At 41.7% G+C, this 22,988-nt stretch overlaps 1 protein-coding gene across 24 annotated transcripts in view; it reads right to left on the bottom strand.

The window, feature by feature from the left end:
- Nucleotides 1–22,988, bottom strand: part of RAD51B (RAD51 paralog B) — a 794,823-nt gene that overhangs the window by 303,969 nt on the left and 467,866 nt on the right. For all 24 annotated transcript variants that reach the window (XM_063651710.1, XM_054449787.1, XM_054449780.2 and 21 more), the window contains one exon: nucleotides 14,336–14,432. In XM_063651710.1, the coding sequence (XP_063507780.1) occupies nucleotides 14,336–14,432 (97 nt within the window). The remainder of the gene's footprint in view (nucleotides 1–14,335; nucleotides 14,433–22,988) is intronic.

Genomic DNA, 22,988 nt, shown 5'->3' with positions numbered 1-22,988 from the left:
TGCAATCTCCTACTTCTCTAAGCCAACCCGAAATGGAGGGAGAAATTAATTAAATCACAATTTTGATAATTATTTAAAACTGCCATAGACAGTAAAGCTTTGGCTACAAACATTTGTTAATATATTTGATGATGAATAACTAAACTTGCAAGGTTAACAGTTTTCTCAAGGTTCTTCAATAGCTCCTCCAAACTCTAGCCCAGAGGGGAAGGATGGATGTGGGAACCAAGATGATCAGCACAAGAAAGCCAGTTCCCCAACACGGCCCTTCCACTAGGATGTGCTCAATTGTTTGTGTCTGAAGAGAAGAGAGGAACCAAGCAGCATTTTACCTCCTTTGGTGCTCATTAAACAGCTGGCCAAGAAAAACAGTCACCCACCACAAGTACTAAGCTACTTCAACCTATACCACGCTATGATGGCCAGCCTGGCAAGTTCTCAGTGGAACAGGGGACTGGTTAATAGCCTGCCACCTTGTGAATGGGTCTAACTCAATGATGGAGGTGGTCTGCTGGCTGATATCCAGGCACTGCAGACACAGTGAGTCAGGACAGACCAACCAGGGGGCCCATCTTAGTTCTGCCCTGACATCCTAAGGCAGTGGTCCAAGCCTCCATCACAAAGATCATGATGACCTCTCCTTTCTGTGAATGCCTCTGATGTTAAAAATCTGCTTCTCTCATCCTGGCAATTCATTAGATGCTGTACTACAGTGTGACTTCAACTGTTTCATGTCTGTGGGCCTCACGTTCCAGATTTTCCTTCTTTTTGTAACTTTTCTTGTCTTATGCACTGTAGTGCGATACATATAGCCAGTTTAGATGTAAAGTTTAGCTTCATTACAGTATGCAGGAATTCTAGGGTTCCAACCAGATAAAACTGAAAAACACTAGAATTAGCCTTTATGTTTGAGAGGGGAGAGGCCAAGCCTGATACTGTTCTTATGGCCTCCTGAAAATTCAGCAAGCATTTCACATTATAGATGCTTCATACTTAACATGTAAATGAAAGAACAATTGAATGAATGGACACAGTGCTCAGATTTTGGTTTCAGTCTCACTCTACTTGGGACAGTAAAGAGTTCTGCAATAAAAACAAGGAAGGGAGAAAGTTGAACTATACCAAGTGGTGGGAATACATCACAATGACTCAATGGGATGTAGGGAAAAAATACTAGAACCCACTTCATATTTTAAAAATTCTATTTCTGGTGTGTTTTATATAACTTTATATAGTAGCACTATAGTTTTCGGCAGCAATTTTCCATATTTTGGGGCAATATGCTAAAAAATGATGGGTTATAGATTCAAAAGATTGCTGCTCTAGATATGCAATATAATAACTGTGACAAAATGCTCATAGATGGGTTGGTCCAGCCTTCTTTAAAAGGTGAACAGAGGAAAAGCCTGTCTGAGGCTTGAACATACCAATTTGCTCACTAAAGACAGAATGTGACAGAAGAAGCAAACTGAAAGGCCTGCCAGCTTCACCTAATGCAAGCTCTTATGTGTATAGCTGAGGGAACTGAGGTCCAGAGAAGTTAAGTGCCTTGCTCAAAATAGTACAGATGGTTTGTGGCAAAGCTGGTCCTTGAATACAAGCCTCCCAATTCTAAATGCAGTGCTTCAGCTTCTGTTAAAACACACTGCTTTTCTACTGACTATCAGCATAGAGATTTCAGGGCACACATAAAGAAACAGCTACAATTATAGTGATGCATGGAAACCTGTCAACTCTAACAATGACAGAAATATGTGATCATAAGCTCTAGCTGAGGTAGTTGTATGATCATCTTGAAGAGCTGAGTATGGTATACTGGTCAAGAGCACAGACTCTAGAGCAAGACTCTAGGTTTGAATGCCAACTAATTACTAGTTATGCGATCATCAGCAAGTTATGGAAATACTTCATACTTCAGTTTGTTTCTAAATTGAGGGTGATAATTGAACCCCACTAAGTTGTTGCATTTTTATGTGCTTAGTATAGTGCCTGACGCATAGTAGGCACTCAATATTATTATTGAAATCATTAGCAAAAGGAACATAACACTGGTATTAATTTCCATAGTGCCTTTTTTTTTTGAGACAGAGTCTTGCTCTCTTGTCCAGGCTGGAGTGCAGTGGCGCCATCTCTGCTCACTGCAACCTCCGCCTCACAGGCTCAAGTGATTCTTGTGCCTCAGCCTCCTGGGCAGCTGGGATTACAGGCATGCACCATCACACCCAGCTAATTTTTGTATTTTTTGTAGAGATGGTGTTTCGCCATGTTGGCCAGGCTGGTCTTGAACTCCTGGCCTCAAGTGATCTGCCCACCTCAGCCTCCCAAAGTGCTGGGATTATAGGTATGAGCCACCACACAGAGCCCTCATAGTTCCATTTAGTACTTCAAGTCATTTGCTATTTTCTCTCACATCCTAGCAGAGTTATAGATAGCCTGACACCATTTCTAACCATTAGGTGCCTTGATAAATGGAGGGCTCACCTGATGTTATTCAGAAGACTGGTATACCAAAGAAATCTCTCCTGGGTTGGTAAGGTGGGAAGCTAGAACCAGACCTGGCCACCCAACATCTCAGAAAGGTTAAAACTTATTCTAAAGTTCTCATTGCTTTAAGAAGTTTAGGGTTAACCCCACCCCAAAGTGACTTGCCTCAAAGAGATCAAAATCCAAGTTCTATAGTTTCATCTCCATCCCCCTAACCTGTAAATGGCTGCCTGAGAAAATGCTTCCAACTACAAAATGATTCTGTCACTTCCGTATTTCTTTTTCTTTTCTTTTCTTTTTTTTTTTTTAATTATACTTTATACTCTGGGATACATGTGCAGAACGTGCAGGTTTGTTGCATGGGTATACATGTGCCATGGTGGTTTGCTGCACCCATCAACCTGTCATCTACATTAGGTATTTCTCCTAATGCTATCCCTCCCCTAGCCCCCCACCTGGTGTGTGATGTTCCCCTCCCCGTGTCCATGTGTTCTCATTGTTCAGCTCCCACTTATGAGTGAGAACATGCGGTGTTTGGTTTTCTGTTCTTGTGTTAGTTTGCTGAGAATGATGGTTTCCAGCTTCATCCATGTCCCTGCAAAGGACATGAGCTCATCCTTTTTTATGGCTGCATAGTATTTCACGGTGTGTATGTGCCACATTTTCTTTATACTTCCCTATTTCAATGGCTCCCTATTACCCTCAGGAAAAAATTCAAACTGATCAGCATGAGGAATAAGACCTTTCTGTTGGGAGCAAGCCCCCCAAAATCTGGCCATAAACTGGCCCCAAAACTGGCCATAAATAAAATCTCTGCAGCACTGCGACATGTTCGTGATGGCCATAATGCCCACGCTGGAAGGTTGTGGATTTACCAGAACGAGGGCAAGAACACCTGGCCTGCCCAGGGCGGAAAACCGCTTAAAGGCATTCTTAAGCCACAAACAATAGCATGAGTGATCTGTGCCTTAAGGACATGCTCCTGTTTCAGTTAACTAGCCCAACCTATTCCTTTAATTTGGCCCATCCCTTCGTTTCCCATAAGGGATACTTTTAATTAATTTAATATCTATAGAAACAATGCTAATGACTGGTTTGCTGTTAATAAATACGTGGGTAAATCTCTGTTCGGGGCTCTCAGCTCTGAAGGCTGTGAGACTCCTGATTTCCCACTTCACACCTCTATATTTCTGTGTGAGTCTTTAATTCCTCTAGTGCCGCTGGGTTAGGGTCTCCCCAGCCGAGCTGGTCTTGGCAATTCGGCCCCTGCCTGGCTCTACACCCTGCCTGGATTCCATGACGGGGGCTTTTCCCTCTGCCAGGTGCACTTTCCCCTTCTCTCTCTCCTGTTAAGAACTGCTGTTAATTCTTCACGTGCCTCCTTGTTGTAAAGTTCCTAGAGAGCCTCCATCTCCAAGCCAGGACTCCTATCTGTTCCCCCAGAAACATCCCAAACCTAATGCCATCATGACACCAAATATAACCTGCTTACTCGTCCATCATAGCCACACCCCTTCCCCTCCCCTGACTGTGAGCTTCCCATAGAGCAGGGACTGCAGCATTTGTCTATGTGTCCCAAGCACCCGTCTAACACATAACCTAGCAGACGGTAGGCAGCTAATAAATATCATTATAGTGTATCACACTAAGCTACTCAGTCACCACCCTTGTGTGAAGGTGGGAGATTTCTCCTTCAAAAGCTGAGCTGTTCCGCTTCTGTTCTTCTGTCCTTTCTCACATGGTTCCCTGAATTGTCTATTGCCATTCATCATCATCATATAGTATTCATTATCACCAATTATTTATTAACTATTATTGTCAAGTACTTTTCTAAGATGTGGAGATCCAGCACTGAACAAAAGTGACAAAAATTCCTGCCCACAAGAACTTACATTCTGGCCAAGAGCAGTGGTTCACTCCTGTAATCCCACCAATTTGGGAGGCTGAGGCAGGTGGATCACTTGAGGTCAGGAGTTCGAGACTAGCCTGGCTGACATGGCAAAACCCCATCTCTACTAAAAATACAAAAAAATTAGCCAGGCGTGGTGGTGTATGCCTGTAATCCCAGCTACTCAGGAGGCTGAGGCATGAGAATTGCTTGAGTGTGGGAGGTGGAGGTTGCAGTGAGTGGAGATCATGCCACTGCTCTCCAGCCTGGGCGATAGAGTAAAACTGTGTCTCAGAAAAAAAAAAAAAAAAAACCACAAACAAAAAAAACCTCACATTCTAATGACCCTAAGACAGGACTTTCTGCTGGTTTACCTTAGTTTTGTAGTATCCAGTCAAAGGGCAAGAGCTATTTCCCTCAGTTCTAGTTTTGGCCCTGAAGGAGCAAGAAACTTCTTCCTGGCTGGCCTTGGATCCACCCCTTGGTCTCTGGCAGCCACTTATTGACTGTTGTTTGTTTTCTGGGGTCTACATTGAAAGATTTCAATTGCTTATTCTATCTCTGGCCTAGAGTCCTACTCAGAAGGAATTTATTTTGAGGCTTTTCTAGCTTCATGTACCTAAACATCATATTTTAAAACAAAAAAAAAGTTTGTCTCCTTAAACCTGTCCACTGGATTTCTTTCATCCTCTATAGCTGGAGATGACAGTGCCAGGAAATGTGATTATCTTAGCTGCTTTGATGAGCCTATTGATGGAAGTACGGTTAAAAAAAATCAACATCATAACCTAAAAAGGCCTTCTATTAAAGACAGGAACCTCCACCTTCAACACACACACATACACTGCACATATACACATATACATTTGCATTTAACCCACAAAACTCAGACACTCCCCTGAGGGTAGACAGTAATTTTGCTCTTGTATATTGTAAATCATGGAAAGGATGTATCTAACAGACACAGAGTTCTCCACTGTACGTATTTTAGTTATCCAGCTGCCCTCTTGTCTCCTCTGGCTTCTCTTGCTCAAGCAGTGGATAGATCATGGCTGACCATGGGGACAGCCTGTGCTAATGTGCCTCTGTTATATGTCCCTGAATATGAGGTAACTTACACATGGTTAAATTTAGGCCTCATATCTCACCAGATAATAATAGTTTAGAGTAGCAAGTGGATTCTGGATAAACAGAAGAGACATCTCTCCCCTCTTGAAGACAAATTCAAAGGCTGATTATTGGTATAAAGAAAATTAGATCAAGGAGGAGCCAGGTTACCTGGGGCTAAAAGAAAATATTTTTACATTTCATTTTTAAAACAGTATATTGGCTTGATGGCATGGACTAGTGATAGATAACGTCTATCAAAATTTTTATTTGAAAGGAGAGGGCTGGGCATGGTGGCTCACACCTGTAATCCAAGCATGTTGGGAGGTAGAGGCAGGAGGATCGCTTGAAGCCAGGAGTTTGAGACCAGTCTGGGCAGGATAGCAAGACCCTGTCTCTACAAAACAAAACTGAAAAAATTAGCCAGGCATGGTGGTGCATGCCTGTAGTCTCAGCTGCTTGGGAGGCTGAGGTGGGAGGATCACTGGAGCCTGGGAGGCCAAGGCTACAGTGAGGGCAATGGAGTGAGACCCTGTCTCTAAATAAATAAATAAATAAATAAATAAATAAATAAATAATAAATGGAAGAAGGAGAAGATGCTGAGAATGAAAATGACTAAAGGGGTCAACAGAGCTACACAGTCCTCCTTAACAGACTTATAATATCTGCTCAGCTGGACAAAGTCCTTCTATTAGATGTTATGTTTGGGTATTTACCTCCCTTCAAAAGGAATCTGTCCTTCATATATAGCCCCTTATAAGAAAATGCCCCCCATCAATGGATCCTGCTGAAAGGATAGGTGTACTGGCCATCTTCTTTACCGTTATGGCTGAATGGATGAAAAGACAACCCATGAACACAATCACCAGGTGTGAAAGATAAAATGGGTCAATTAGATCATAAAGTCAAGTGTCAGTGTCATGGAAAGGCAAGACAGAGATGAGATAAATGAAGAGAATAACCTAAGTTTCAACCTTCCCAATACCCATGTGATCTGGCTGTATTTTAGTTCCTATTTATACATAGTCACGATAATCTCAATTGTATCCTTACAAAAGAGCTTAGTGGATAAAAATGTACCTCTGGAGCCAGTCTCCCTAGGTGGAAATCCTGACTCTGCCACTAATTGTGTTGCCTTCTAAGCCCCAGTTCCTTCATCTACAAAATGGGATAATTAATACAGTTGTCCCTCAGTATCTGCAGGGGATTAATTCCAGAGCCCCCTGCAGACACCAAAATCCATGGTTGCTCAAGTCCTTTATATAAAATGGCATTGTATTTGCATATAACCTACACATGTCCTCCTGGATACTTTAAATAATCTCTAGATTATTTATAATACCTAATACAGTGTAAATGCTATGTAGATAGTTGTTATACTGTACTGTTTAGGGAATAATGACAAGGAAAAAGGTCTGTGTTGAGCACAGATGCAATCATCCATTTTTCCCCTACTATTTTTTGATTCATGGTTGGTTGAATCTATGGATGCAGAACTCATGGATAAGGAGGGCCAACTACACTATCCTCAGAGGGTGGTTGTGAGGACTAATGAGATAATAAACACATGATGCCAGGCATACAGTTTATGGTCCATAATGTGTGTATTAATGTGCCCCCCAGGTGATTCTGATGTGTGCTAAAATTTGAGAAAATGGAATAAAGGTTTTGGTAAAAGAAACACAACCACTCCATATCTTCGACTGAAGAACAGCCCTCCTCTATCTGGGGAAGATAGAGGAGGGCTGTTCTGTCATTAAACATGCAGCTTTGGAAGGGATAGATACCAGAAACTAGGTCGGACCTCAACCGGACCCTCCTTGGGCTAGACTGCCTTGCTAGACCTTGTTACGATCCTTCTCCAAATCCTAGTAAAAATCGCAAATGCATTCTGAAGATACTTCATGCCACATTACAACACAAACTAATCATTGGGCACCACCCCTAAAATCCAGCCATTCTTTTCTTCTTTATGATCTCTGACCTAGAGGCCTCTGGCCCTTGGTATAGCATTCTCTGCAGTGATGGAAAACAAGGATCTCTTCTCAGAAAGTCCTTCTAACTTGAAGGCCTCTGGGATCACACCACCTCTTGGCATCCCATTCTCTCGGCTTTTGGCCCTGTCTTCATCTCTCTAGCTGAGGCAACTGACAAAGATGACTTGGTGTTTTTGTCCCTCCAGCCTTCTTGACATTGAGACCTTAACAGAAACAGTGCAGATTTGAGAAATTAGACAGCAAATTCTAGACGGTAAAAAGATTTGAGGGTGAGGGGAAACTACTTTCAAAGCTAGCCCAACTCTCACACAAACTACCTCAAGGACTGCTCCCCAAAGAAACCTCTCTGGCTGTCATCTAACTTGATTGTAATGCATCTTGTGCTTCAAATGTGCCTCCTTTTGACAAACTAGCACCAGCAAAACAGAGCTCCTGACCAAGAAGCACTTCCTGGTGGTTGACTTTAATGTTCCCTTTCTCCTTTTGTTCTCCCAGCTGAGGTTACATTGCCCCCTGGCCTCCAGGCTGAAAATCCTCAACACATTCCTCTCCCTTTTGGGATTTACAGCTTTTCTGACATTTGTAGGCTGTGCCCATCCCCTCTCAACTCTAGCCTCCCCTACCTCACATAATATTTAAGCTTTCTTTAGCCAAATACCACACATTTTTTTGGTGCTTTTAATCTTTTTCTATAAATCAGGCCTTTCATGGCATCTGAACAGCTGCTGGAAGACATATGCCCAGTCAAGTGCTATGGACTCCTGAATACCAGGGAAGTAGAGCACTGGCTGGCGTGTGCCCTTGTGAATAGAACCATGTAAAATCATGTGTGTTGATATAGTCTGTGGCTTTGGAAACAAAAACTGAAAGGTCACCAGGACACTTAAACATTTTTATCCAAAACTCATTCCTAAGAGGCAGCAGTAACCAAATTTAAAACTTCACGGGAGGGGCTCTGACTTCTGTTCCCAGCACACCAGCTCTCGCTGTGTGGCCTTTCAGCAATTCTCTTCTCTCCTTCATGCTTCAGTTGCTTGAGGTAGATTAAGAAATTCATCATTTTAAGACAACTAAAAATACTATGGAAAAGCTAATGTTAATAATGTTGATCATAGTTGTTAATATTAACTTTGTAGTCACATGGTGACACCTTAGGCTTTCAAAGTACTAATTACAGCCAACTTGCACCATACCCCCAAGGAGTGGATTTTTAAAACTACTCCACTCATACCCGTTGGTACATGGCCCTACACAAACCAGTGAACATTTAGTTTGAGATAGGGCTGCAAAGGGCCTTGGAGCTAAAGCATGTAGAGATTTCTGCTAACTTGACCAACCCACCCCAAAGTCTGTGGTTAATGGATTACAAATTTGGGTAATGCAGGACAATAAATCACAACTATAATAATAAAGCTGAAAATACACACAATTTAAGTAGAAACACCAGTGTTTTTTATCGGAAATGAAAGAAACCATTGATCATAGCAACTGTCTGAGATTAGCAGGGAGCCACATTTTCAAACATCCTGCAGTAAATCCAGAGCAGATCCAGCTGGAAAGCAAGAGTGGAAATAAGACTTGAAAATTCATACCACGCTTTGAAGTTTGCTTCTTTCACAACCATGAGTCTCTGATTTGTCCCAACCATTCTGAGCTGTCTTGCTTGTTGAACTTATTTTAAAAGAGAACACAAGCCACAAACTTGCATATAATCTTTCAAATGGACTCCAGCTTTTTGCAGGGATGGTTTGGTAGGGAATATAAATCCCCAAATACTTTCTCTTGCACATGAAATCAGCCATCAATTCCCCTGACTCCAATCAGAATAGAAAGCCTTCCAACAATAAAACTAGAAACCACTCTTGGTTCTAGGAAGTGCTGCTATTTCTCTTGTGTTCTTTCCTTGACCTATCCACACATTTTACATTTTTAGTTTTCATGTGCTATGATCTATCGAAAACAAGTAACGCAGAAAACAGGATACAACATGCCAGATGCTGGGAATACCAAGATGGCAGCCTAATAATGTCTTCTTTTCCATAACACCATGTGGAACGCCTGAAGTGGGCCATGTCACCATAATGAAGTAACTGCTACTCTGTTAAATCGTCAGAAGAAAGCAAGCCAATGGTCTATGGCTTCAATCTTGCACAGGGCTCACTGTTATCATCCATCAAATCTCACCTACCAACTGTGTCACAGTAGGTGGGCACTCAGCCAGTTCTGCTCAAATCCCAGGTGACTTTGGAACAGGATATGGCATCTTAGGCCATTTGGACTGTAAGATCCCTTCTCTATTAATCACTCTGGGGGAAAGAGATGTTACCTATGACTGAGGTCCAACAATTCTTAGTATCTGCAATGACCATAAGGAAGAATTGGCAAGGGCTAAGAAACGTGTCCTTGGCCACACAACAGTCACAATAACTGAGCACGGAACTCTATAATAACCTATATGTCTGAACTTCTGTCAACAAAGTGAAATCTGAAGAAGAAAATACTGTGACTCAAAGTACCTAGTCTAGAACAATGTAGAATATACAACCAAAAAATCCTTATTTCTGTCCCTATCTTTTCTGTTGAATGACAGAGTGGATACTAGAAGATTGCTACAGTCTTTTCCAGCTCTAACAGTTAAGATCATAAGGACGGTCTGAAGATCAGAAACATTCACCCAATGATAGGGTTTAATTCTGATTTACAGAGTGGGAAGAATGACTGTGTTGTTGATGTTGCCCTAAACACAATAAAAAGGACCTTCAGAAATCTTAGCATTGGTACTCTGGCATACCTGCAACAGTCTCCCCTTCCTGTATTGCTGTCTCTTTCTCACTCTGTGTACACTTCAGATCTTGTCTCTTGCTCTCTCTGCCTGTCTCCACACAAAGGTATACAAAATCAGAAGTGTGTGCAAATCAGTGAGTATGAGAAACACACTGGGATTTGGGGGCGGGGGGCAAGGTCTATCCTGTCCTGTAATAGATTTCAGCTGCAGTGCACAGTACACTGCTTAAACAGTGCTCCCTTGAAAACAGTTGTGAGGTGAGAACAAGCAGCCAAGAGCAGCCAGCGATAAAATGATCTGAGTTGACCTAAGAGGAGTAGTACGCAGCAGGGGCTGATTCAGGGAAATGAAGTCCCTTCTGCTCTGATGCAGAGGAGGGAATACAAGTGACCTGGCCCAACCGAGAGATCTCTTCCACCCCAACAGATCCTGTACTATTAATATCTGCCAGCTGCAGGCCCAGAGCATCCCCCTGCTGAGATCAAAAGAGCTCCTATCTTAGCTGGAACAAGGTCATCTGCACAGGGCTGTAAAAAGCGAGCCCTGGCTGGCTGCAGGGACGTCTATGGGGGAGGAGAAGTCAGGAGATGGGAGGTGCTCTCTCACGCTCCTTTAATCTCGGCTGACCAGCTGTTGCCCTCCCAGTGTTTGTAAAGTTGAGAGTTCTTTGTTTTTGTGTTGCTGGGTCTCCCCGCCCCACCACCCTTATTAAATTTGTGGCTGAGTTGTTGGCTTGGATTAAGTAGACTCATGTTCACTGCTTGACATCATGGTATAATTCCCTTCATTGAGGTTTCATTCCACTGTTGAGTTATCCAGCTCCCAGGTGGGAGAGCCAAAGAAGGGAGAAGTACACCTCAAGGGCCAAGGACTTTCCTGGCATTGCTCCTGCCCCTGAGCTTTGTGCCTTGAGAAGGAATGAGAGGGCAAACTGAATTTTCTCTATTTACTTAAAACATCTCCTCATATTTGCAGTGTGTTTGTCAATTTGCAGCCTGCCTTTCACAAACTATCCCATTCACAAACTATTGGGAGAATGGAACTTTCAGAACTTATGCAAATTGACCAGTCACCCCATCCCAGTGTGTTTCTCATTCTCACTGGTTTGCACACACTTCTGATTTTGTACACCTTTGTGTGGGGAGAGGCAGAGAGAGCAAGAGACAGACAGACAAGACCAGAAGTGTACCCAGAGTGACAAAGAGAAAACATACAGGGAGGAAAGGCTCCTGCAGGTATGCCAAAGTATCAGTGCTAAGATTTGTTAAAGATCCTTTTTATTGTGTTTAATCTAGGGCAACATCAGCAACACGGCCATTCTTCCTACTCTGTAAGTCAGAATTAAAACCCCATCAGTGGGTGAATGCTCCTGACCTTCAGACCTACCTCATGATCTTATGTGCTAGAGCTGGAAAACACTTTAGCAATCTTCTATTCTTCCAACCTGTCATGTAACAGAAGAAACTGAGACCCAAAGTCATCAAAAGGGCCTGCCTAACACCACAGTTAATAACACAATGGCAAAGCTGATACAATGAATGCTTGAAGCAAAACAGAGCAATTTCTACACGCGTGTGCACGTGTGTGTGTGTGTAAATCACAGGAACTTAACATCCGTTGTAATATATTTGAATGGCTATAAATGTTCTAAGACATTGTTCATTTTAATCCACTAATAAAAACCTTCATTATAGACTTTAGGAATATATTTATATAGCCTCTTTATCTGCTCAGCTATACAAAAAAAATCTAGAAAAATCAATTATTTCCATTCTTTCTTGGATTTCTGGGAGGATAAGCTGGCAACTCTTCCTTTGCTATGAACACAAGTCAGGGGTTTCTTGTGGCAGTTATACTGCAGCCCCGAAGCAATTTCTTTTCTATGTGTTTTGCTCTTCTTCTTTGCTTAAGATAAACTGGGAAGGCAACACAAATAAAAGTACTTACTGATTTTCAAATTAGGAAGCAGTTTACTCTATTCTGGTCTCCCCAGAGCTGAATAAGTGTGTGTGTATATGTGTGTATGTGTGTGTGTAATAATTATAACAATTTTTTAACAATGTTCATATGTGCTTTATATGATTCTCATGGTCACTGTTCTTCTGAAGTATTTACTGTGATATTCATTCGGCATTTATTTACTGCCTAGTATGTGTCTAGAACTTTGCGAGTCACTGGATAACAACATGGATACAAAAAGAATATGACATGGTCATGTCTTTAAAATCTGCTAATTTAGGAAGAAAAACATGAAAAGTTAAATTAATTTTCTAGACTTTTTCTTTATACAGTTGAGCAGATAGAGCGGCCACAGAGGAAAAAGAGAGTGAGACCATAGGCAAGCAGGTTCTGTGAAAGAGGCAGTCTTTAAATAAGCCTCGAAAGAGTGGATGTGGGACGAGAAGCAGAAGAAGTGAAAGAAGGAAGCACTGTTCTAGGGTGAGCTAGCTGTCTCTGCACAGGCCTGGAGCTGGGAGTGGGGAGGGGCAGGCCAAGAGCGGCACACTTGGCATAGGAGCTTCACCTAAGATATCGGCAGGAACTAAATTTGAATAGAAAGGAAATGACAGATTATGAAGGGTTAAAATCATTCACTTTATCTAGTGGTGTTTTGAAAACCAGTCTACCCAAAGGGAGGAAATAAAAAAAAAGCCACCTGATTTTCAGCATTTGCTGATTTCCATGGTATAAATACTTTCACCATGGCTGATTTCAAGCTAACAAACCCCAAATCCCTAAATATGTTAAAATCAGCTTACTGATTTTAGCTCATTCTCAGAAAAACAAAACAAAACAAAACAAAACAAAACAAACAACAAAAAAGAAACAAAAAAAACTATTCTAAGATTTCTGAGTAGGAGAGCAACAGAGCAGAACAAGGCCAGACAGGGAAGTTCAATTTGGTACTGGCAGAATGGAAACTGTAGAGGCTAGAGCTGGGAAGGCCAATCTGGATGTTATTAAAATAATTCAATTGGGAGTTTAGTAAATCTGCTGATCACAACACACATTACAAAAAAGAGGAGACAAAGGAAAGATACATGCGGAAAGAAGTACTAAGCTGACTTGATGACAAAAGTTTCAGGAGGGAGGAATACTCGATGATTCAGGTTTTCAGCCTCGCTGATGGGGGTTATGATGATGTATCCCTGAACTTGGAAGGAGGGTACACAAAGCACTGTACAGTTTTCATAAATAAGCCACTAGTTTTCCCTCCTAAAGCCACCACTAAGAAGCAGAGGTGTGGTTCTTGCAATTTCTAAGACCATAAAGCAAAGCTGATCTGCAGAAGACCACCTGGGCAGTCAGTCAGGAGCCTTGCTAGGCCTAAAAGTCTCCTGTATCCCTTCATGAGCAATTCTCAGAAAGTGGAAAGGGAGGAGGGGCCTGGAAGAGCTATGCATGTCTACCCAGACCCACAGCATTCTGCACGAAAGATACTAGACTACAAGGATAACAACTCAGAAATGTCAAGTAAGCACTTTCAATAAAACTAGAAACCACCCTCTGGTTTACTGGTGTTATTTCCACAGCTACGTAAAGCTTATTGCCATCGAAACCATAGCCAGCCTGACCTTTGCTAGCAGGGGAGGGTGGAGAAAATTTTGCAGATTTACCAGCGTGGAGATTTTTTTCTTAATCTTCTGTAAAGCTGATCAGGAATGTCATATCTCTGGCACATGAAACTGATGTACACTTTTTAGTCCAAAGGAACTCAGCACAAGCAAAAGGCTAAATTGCTAGGGGACCACTGGGAGAGCCAACCTTTGAGTATCAGTCTCAAAAACAAAGTCATTTAACAATTCATCAGCTCCCATACTAAGGACTTGAAATAGCACACAGAGGAGTGACTGGCCTCCAAATGGAGCTCCCTTATAGAGGCAGGGCAAGAGACTCCCCAGTATAAGAGATCAGATGCTAGGAAAGGTGGCCAAACCTAAATCAACAGGCTCCGGCTGGGTTCACTGGCCAGGGCCTATTAGCCATATCTCCCAGCTCTCAACAGGAGGTGGAGAGGCAGTGGGGCTGTATGTCAGTGTCAAGTTTCAGCCTCTCCAGGACAGATTCCTTACCTTCAGACAGGGACAAATCATCAGCTGGAGACACCAGGTCTGCCTGAGAAGCCAGGGCTCCACTCAGATGGGTTGTAACCTGATTCGTCAAGATAACCTGTGAACAGACAGGGAGAAGGGGTAGGGGCAAGGGAGAAGAAAGACAGGGAAGACCAAATTAATTATTAGAGCTATCAAAAGGCAGACTATGGTTTAGGAGAAGACTGATACATACACAGGTAGCAAAACCCCAACCCTGACTTTCACCAGCTTTATCTTTAGCCCAGAATATCTGGCAAGGCCTAGCAGTTACTCAAAACCCAGAAAACTGAGGAAATAGACTGACTTTTTTCAGAGTAAAACCTCTATCAATTCATTCTAAATGCTGAGTAAGTTGGGACTGAGGGGTATTATCATATTGGTTAAATAATAGGCAGCTAACCACAATTAAATGCACATGTACACATTTTATCAGACTTTAATTTTTAAAATTATATCCGCCAGGCACAGTGGCTCATGCCTGTAATCCCAGCACTTTGGGAGGCTGAGGCGGGCGGATCACCTGAGGTCAGGAGTTTGAGACTAGCCTGACCAAATGGAGAAGGCCAGTCTCTACTAAAAATACAAAATTAGTCAGGCATGGTGGCACATGCCTGTAATCCCAGCTACTCTACTCGGGAGGCTGAGGCAGGAGAATCGCTTGAACCCGAGAGGCGGAGGTTGTGGTGAGCCGAGATTGCACCATTGCACTCCAGCCTGGGCAACAAGAGTGAAATTCCATCTCAAAAATAAATAAATAAATAAAAATAAATTAAAAACAAAATAAAATAAAATTGCAACCACAACCTAAGATATTACTGGTGTTGAATAAAATTAATAATTTAAAATCTGGGGACAGGCACAGTGGCTCATGCCTGTAATCCCAGCACTTTGGGAGGCTGAGGTGGGTGAATCGCCTGAGGTCAGGAGTTTGAGACCAGCCTGGCCAACATGGAGAAACCCTGTCTCTACTAAAAATACCAAAAATTAGCCAGGCATAGTAGCAGGCGCCTGTAGTCCTAGCTACTCAGGAGGCTGAGACAGGAGAATTGCTTGAACCTGCAAGGCCCAGGTTGCAGTGAGCCAAGATTGTGCCATTGCACTCCAGCCTGGGCAACAAGAGCGAAACTCTGTCTCAAACAAACAAACAAACAAACAAACAAATAAATAAATAAATAAAATAAAATAAAATTTGGATGCCTGTGGCTTCTTTGCTTGTTATCATTAAAAGTCAGAGTTTTATTTCCAAATTTGTGATATAGGAATGAATGAGTTTGACTCTAAAGAAATAACACTCCTCTTTTAAATAGTTAAATTCTAACATTAAATTCTAACAAAAAAAAGTCCAAAGTCTCACTATGTATTTAAGACACAAATGAGCATAATCCTACCTCTACAAAACAAAGTTCATAACATTTAAGATCCCTGGAAAGGACTCTAATACTACCTAATTCATGCGATCGAATGCCACACAAATTTTCAAATTTGGTATAGTCAAGAAACTATTCCTAAAAGATCCTCATTTGTAAAACCTACCTTATTGTTTAGAAGCCTAGAGGAAGAATAAATACAGATTCTTTTCTGGAAAATTATAACATAATGAATACCACAATCATTTTCCAAGGTTTAGATGTTCTCGTCGTGGGAAGAAACTATGAGCATCTTGGTCACTCAGAGGCAAAGTCCCTTCTGAAAGGGGCACTAGGCATTTAGTGCACAATTCAGTGCTTGGAATATTTGTCTAGCGGACTGTGCTGGTCTGAAACAAGGGTCAGCTATGGTTTTGTTGCCACCCTGATTTGAACAGAAATGGAAGTTGCCTCCATTTTTTATTATCTAGCTTTTCAGCCACACCTCTGTCACTGTATCCTGAATGGACCAGTGACACATTATAAATCCTATATCAATGGCAGCTTAATTGAGGGCTGAGAGGGACCGGGACAGCAAGGTCAGGTAAAGAAATGAAGTACTCGAGTAGTAAAGACAACCTTTTAAGTTCTGTGTGCCCACTGGGCTTGTGAGTCTCCAGTCACTCTGCAGCAATAATCAGATATTGCAGGATTCCACTCAGTATTTACTAATCTTATCTCTCATATTCTTTTGTATTGCTACTTTCCATAGAGCAGTGAGAATCACCTAAAATATGTTTTCAATTAAAGTGGCTGGAAATGGTCAAGTAGCCTCCTTGAAACAACTGTTCAGCTCTATGAGTATAAATAAGGAACTGTGTTCATTGCTCTCTCTGTTTTTTGTTTTTTTTTTTGAGACAGGGTCTCACTCTGTTGCCCAGTCTGGAGTGCAATAGCGTGATCTCAGCTCACTGCAACCTCTGCCTCCCAGGTTCAAGCATTTCTCCTGCATCAGCTTCCCAAGTAGCTGGGACTACAGGCCTGTGCCACCACGCCCGGCTAATTTTGTATTTTTAGTAGAGATGGCGTTTCACCATGTTGGCCAGGCTGGTCTAGAACTCCTGACCTAAAATGATCCACCCACCTCAGCCTCCCAGACTGCTGGGATTACAGGAATGAGCCACCATGCCCGGCCATTTCTCTTTTATAATATAGGGTATGAGCTTTGGAGTTCAGTAAAGCTGGGTTCAAATTCCGATTTTGATCCTGTGTACCTTTGAGCTTCATTTGTTCATAGGTAAAATAATATCTATCTCATAGAATTTTTATGAGAATTAAATGAGACAATCAATGTAAGATACTTAGAGTATCTGACACATAGTAAATATTCAATAAATAGAAGCAATTGTTGTTATTGTTATTATTTCCTTCAGAATGAGGATATACAGGTTAATAAATTAGTATATGCCATAGGCTCCAGACAGTTGGTTCTAACAATAGAACACTAAATCACAATTTTCTCTATCAGGATATACTTTGGTACCTGATCATTTCTACCTATTTTAGTCCTTCCTAAATTTTATTTAATTGCAAAGAATTTGTGTAAAAATCTTAGTAAGAAAAATATAGTCATTATTTAAATCAAGGCCAATAAGATACTGACATTGCTCTGAAAATACTATGTGCTTTATCTACCAATGAACTGAATAATGTATTTGTTTATCTTAGTTAAAAAAAATGTGGAACTTCTGAGAGATCTAAATATGTCAGCTCTAATATTTTTGTGATTTTTTAAAATGATGGCTTGGTGAAAATGATTGGGACTCCAATGATACGGTTAATAGTAATGAGAAAAAAATTCTTACTTAATACCTACCATGCAAAGCATGTCACCATATACATGGGGGAAATCAAGATATAAAGGTACTTATACTAGAAACTTACAAATTCAATGACGAGGCACTGACTAAAATATTTAGACCACTTTTCCTCAATTTTATTCTCACTTAATACCTACCATGCAAAGCATGTCACCATATACATGGGGGAAATCAAGATATAAAGGTACTTATACTAGAAACTTACAAATTCAATGACGAGGCACTGACTAAAATATTTAGACCACTTTTCCTCAATTTTATTCTCACTTCACTGGTTCTGTAATGGAAACTTGTACTGAGATGATGGTTTTATTGTACAGAACTAATGAAATGCTACCTTACAGAACCTAAAACTGAACTACAGATGTACCTCAAAAGATACCCGGCATCATTTCCACTTCTGGTGAAAGAGTAGATGGGGGAGAAAATATTCACTCCCCAATGGCAAAAGAACAAGCTCCTAACTGATTTTGCTAATAATCCTCTCCCTTTTAATTACGTGTCTTAAAGCCAAATCACCAAAGGGATACATAGCAACCAAACTCAGGGCTTTGCTAATCATGCCATCTTACTGAATTGTTGTGGTTTTCTATATCTATTTTCAGCAAAAAGGACAGAATGAAAACATTTCCCAAAGCATTGATTACAATCATCACAACTTGGGGAGAAGACTATAGGTATATTTTCCTCTGAGGCAATCAGGAGACTTGAAAACTATACTCTTAAAATAACATATGAAATACTATTATAATTTATAAACAGACTCTTAACACAATCTGGTTTCTAACTGACACTTCATGGGGTTTTCCTGCTGCTTTGCTCCATGGGAAAGACTGAGTCTTCTGATGCTCAGTACTAAATTTGTGTAAGAGCAATTTGCACAGTGTTCAGGACAAGGGCTTTGGAATCAGACCTGAACTTAGATCCTGGGCTCTACCATTTACTCACTGTGTGACATGGAGCAAGCTTCATAGTCTCTCTGGGTATAATAATACTTAGCTCACATGGTTCTGAGGATTCAGCTGGACAATGCATAGAAAGTCCTTAGCACAGTACCGGGCCTATGGAAAATGTTACCCCATTACTGTCACTCGTTATCCTTTGCTGATTTATACCTTGCTTGTTTAGCTATAAAACCCATGCCTGATTCCCTTTTATACAGCATATAGCCCACTGCTGACAAATAACAAATATTTGCTGTCAATATGTTCAAAAGCAATAACAATTTAATTGAAAGTACATATGCTATTTTTGCTATTTCCCTAAAATACGGCTTATTGAAAACACACAACACACCCCCAACACCACCAATTACAATGCAAGACCAGAGTGGGATTCTTGGACAAAGGAAAAGATAGATATTTTTAATGGTCATGATTAGGTCTGAAGCCAGGAATAGACAGAATCCAACTTAATCAGCATCTCTTGAGGAAGAAGAATACCATCCACTTATTAGAAGAAACAAGAAACCCTATAAATTGTATAAAATAACTTCTGTCTCAACTCAACTTTATATATGAGAGAATGCTTACTCCCAAAGCTTCTTTGCATTGCCCTCTTAACTGTATGTTGCTTACAGAGGTGCACCTATATAGGAAATGGCCCCTTATATAGTGTCACATAGACCTTGAGTCCCATTTTTAATGCTTTCCCACAAGGAAAAATGGGGAGAGATTTCTCCCTTCAAAAGCCATGGCCCCAGGTTCCCAGTTTTCCTTTGCATTACATAGTTTCTCTAAATGCATCTTACTCAACCCTTCTGTGTACTTCAGTCAAATATCCACACTCAGATTAAGAGAAAAATTAAGATCTTTAGAAAAGAAATACAGGGTATAGATTCATAAACCACCCAGCAGGTCCTCCTTTCACAGCCAGCAAGGCGTATGAGCTAGAGAAAAGAGATAGAGGGGAGCCAGTTAAAGATGGGATGAACTGCTAAGGCAGAAGGCTGGGAAATCAATGTCATTTTGGTCAGAAGGCAGAGGCTCCTGGCCAGGAAAATCCAACCAACACACACACTAACGAAAATACATGACTTATTTCCACTAAGTATTTAAAAAGTAGCTTAAGGCAGCAAATACCTTGAGTTAAGAGAGAATAAGCAGAATTAACTGGTCATTAGTCAGGGGATTGGGCCAACTGAGCCCAACTCTCTGCCAGTCTATGTGCCCAACGCAGACCCTCTGCCTTCAGCTGACTCATCTTTCTTTAGCTAGGCTATGACTAGATTATACCCAGGCTACACCTACCCTCTGCTCAAGCTTTTCCTGGCCTTTAAGGGACAATGTATACGTCAATTCTAACCTACTCTACATTGAAGGTTAGAAATATCTTTGGTGGGGTGGAAGGGGAGGGGGCTCCATGAGTAGCCATTTTGTATACTGGAGCTTCCATGAGTACTAGAATGTACAGGTGAAGATAAAATTGGATAGCCCTGGAGACCTGAGTGGGAAATGGCCAGGCCTGAAGGCACAGCCTTTGATAGAAACAGCTCATTTTACCTCACTTTTGGTGGGGGACAAAGAAGAGGGAGTTTGTGGTCAGCCAGGGATAGAATAGGTTGGAATGTGATATCTGGTCCTGTTTGGTCAGCAGAAGGGATATCCATGATCAGCAAAATAATTATTCAATATTTAAAAGTCAGATTTTTTAAGGACCCAAGAATCTGACAAACGTCATCACTGAGCTTTCTGTGGGGGCAGCTGAGAGGCAAATTTTGTAATCCCCATTTTCCGCCAAGTGAACTGGAGTTACCTGTCTAAGACCAATAGTACAGATGAGATGAGGGCATGCAGGCTTCCCTGCCTGCCCTCCTTCCTAAGGCAACATGGGACACAGGAGAAGAGAGAGAAACTCTCAGCTCAGATCTACTGACAGGTAACTTCTCCAGGCCTTAATGTCATGGTCTAGAGAATTCCACCTATAAAAGTAATAAACAAAGAAATCTAATATCCAGAAATACACTCAAAGATGGTCAAGATGCTACACTGTAACAAGATCAATCTTGTGATAAAAGTCTTTTCAGACTCTGCTAATAAATACCATAAATCAAGTAGGTCAATGGCTTCCGCTTCTATGAAAGTCAAGTATGTGAGGCAATCTTATATAAATTTTGACAAATTTTTGGTGGTTTTCAGTGGCTCTTGATAACATGTGGTTATCATTTCCGACGCCCATGGGAAGTTTTGAAACTAAACTTTTCATGGAACTCATGTCTCTGTGCAACAGAGTTGAAGGGGTAGGCTGGGCTAGAGGATTCACGAAGCAACCTCAGGCATCTCAGAGGCATTTCTAGCCCATAAAAACACCTGCTTCCTCCTCCCGCCCACTCCCTGGCAGAAACCTGCCACAATCTAACACACATCAGGAAGTTTCAAAATCACTTTAACTGGGCCAGGATGGTGAGGTGCAGTGATAGTCCGTCCTGATACTTCTAGCTCTCAAGTAAACAGCAGCCCCTGGATAATCTGGGTGGCCAGAGAGAGACGCAAGAAGAGAATGTGGGTGCTGAGTCTACTCACCAACCCGCCTGGCACTAAATCCAATGCTTTCAAAGTGACGAGGCTCTGCCTTTCATCAGCTCTGAAGGCACAGTTAATCTTTTTTTCCTTTTTGTACTAAAAATGGTCTCTCTGCTTAAAGCACAGCTTTAAAAATGTTACTTTTGTATCTGAAGTGATCCTAATTGCCATATATGACCGTGACCTAGCTTTTCTATCCAAACAGAGGCCTGGGATAAGTCAGAAATTCAAGTTTTAATCCTAGCTCTGTTAAGGGTTACTGAATGCCTTGCTTTTAAGGAGACAGAGACCGGAACTTTCCTGTGAGAAATTGTTCAGGTCCACTGAGTCCTTTCATCACCAAGGTTTGACAGAAAGGCCTGGAGTGGTTTTCCCCATGCTGTCCTCCTGCTCCCCAACCATGACGGTGTCTGCCCCAACCTGTCTGCTGTGGTAGGAGCTGGAGGTGAGAAGGAGACAAGAGGAAGAAAGAGAATAAGGAAAGCAATGAGGGCAAGAGGCAGAAGGAAGAGAGTGAGAACAGGGTAGGTCTAGAAAGGCCACGCTCCCAGACGCATGCCTCTCCCCATCCTAAACCCCTCCTGTCCACTTCCAGCTTTGTAAAGAGATACCCAATATTTGTTACGGAGTTTGAGCATCACAAAAACAAATCTGGTTTTAGAATTTGCTGGCTTAGTTTTGCCATGCTCTGGAAAATCAAAAATCATTCCACGATTAAAAACAAAAAAACAAAAAAACAAACTTTTATCTTAGCTTCAGCTCAGAAAATATCAACTGTCACTTCTAGAATAAAAGCTGATAAGGTTTCAATATTCCAGCCTGCCATTTCCATCTTGAAGGACTGCACAACAATTGTTTTCTGGGAAAATCTGAAAGGCTGTGGGGAATTTTTCTTGTGAAATATTTGTGGAGAAGAGGCCAAACTTCAATTTGGCTTGAAGAAAACATGGGTGTGGGAGTCAGGCAGCCTTTTATTTCTGGCATTGTCACTAACCTGCTGTGCAATTCTGGGAAATTCTCCTAACCTCTCTGTACCTAAAAGTGTTGAGTCCAAAAAAGATATGCAGAGAATGAATGTATTACAACTGTTAATGTAGCAGCCTGCTTAGAATAAATGTTTCATATATTTTACTCACATTAGGATGAGTGCTGAACTCAAAATTCCACCTTTGCATTGCTTATCTTCAACCTTAAGAAACCCATCCTACACAGAACCAATTGGCAGTGGCCAAGGAAAAGGGGATGGAAAAAGGGATGAAGGAGCAACTTGAAATAATTTGTGTTTATGGTGAGAATACTTCCAATCTTAATAACTTCACACCTCTTATTATCAGCCCTGAGGAAAACCGTCTTCTGTAGATTTCACTGTGAAATCCATAGGCAAAGCTAGAGAAACACTCTGCCTAGTAGGGGAGCCCCTAAAGAAGAGAGTGGCTCAGTCTGAGGGAACGGAGAAGGAGGAGGTGAAAAAAATCTCCTCAGCTTTGCACAAGCACACACTCACTCAATCACAGAGGGGGCTGACGCAAGTAGTGCTTCTGTGCTACTTTTGACCCCTGAGTTCAGAAAAAATGCATTGAAGTAGAATTGTGTCTGCCATTTGGCAAAAGTAAACACACAAGATAACCATGTGGCTCCCTAAGGCAGCTTTCTCTTTGGCCTACTTCTCTTGGGGTGCACTTGCAAGGGGATGCAGTGGAAACTGTGGGCCGGCAGCTACCGTGCCATAGACATAGGTGTGGAGAGCTATGGTTCCACTGCCGGCTGCCCCACTGGCCCCAATGGGCTGAGGTTAGCACGTGTTGGTTCCGGATCTCAGATGGGGCCGGCAGTTGTAAAGAGGCCACAAACAGCAAGCTAGTGTGCTGTTTCCACCTTCAGCCCA

This window comes from Pongo pygmaeus, chromosome 15 (genome assembly GCF_028885625.2).
Source record: "Pongo pygmaeus isolate AG05252 chromosome 15, NHGRI_mPonPyg2-v2.0_pri, whole genome shotgun sequence".
NCBI lineage: Eukaryota > Metazoa > Chordata > Mammalia > Primates > Hominidae > Pongo > Pongo pygmaeus.
This window is presented reverse-complemented; position numbering and strand designations above follow the sequence as displayed.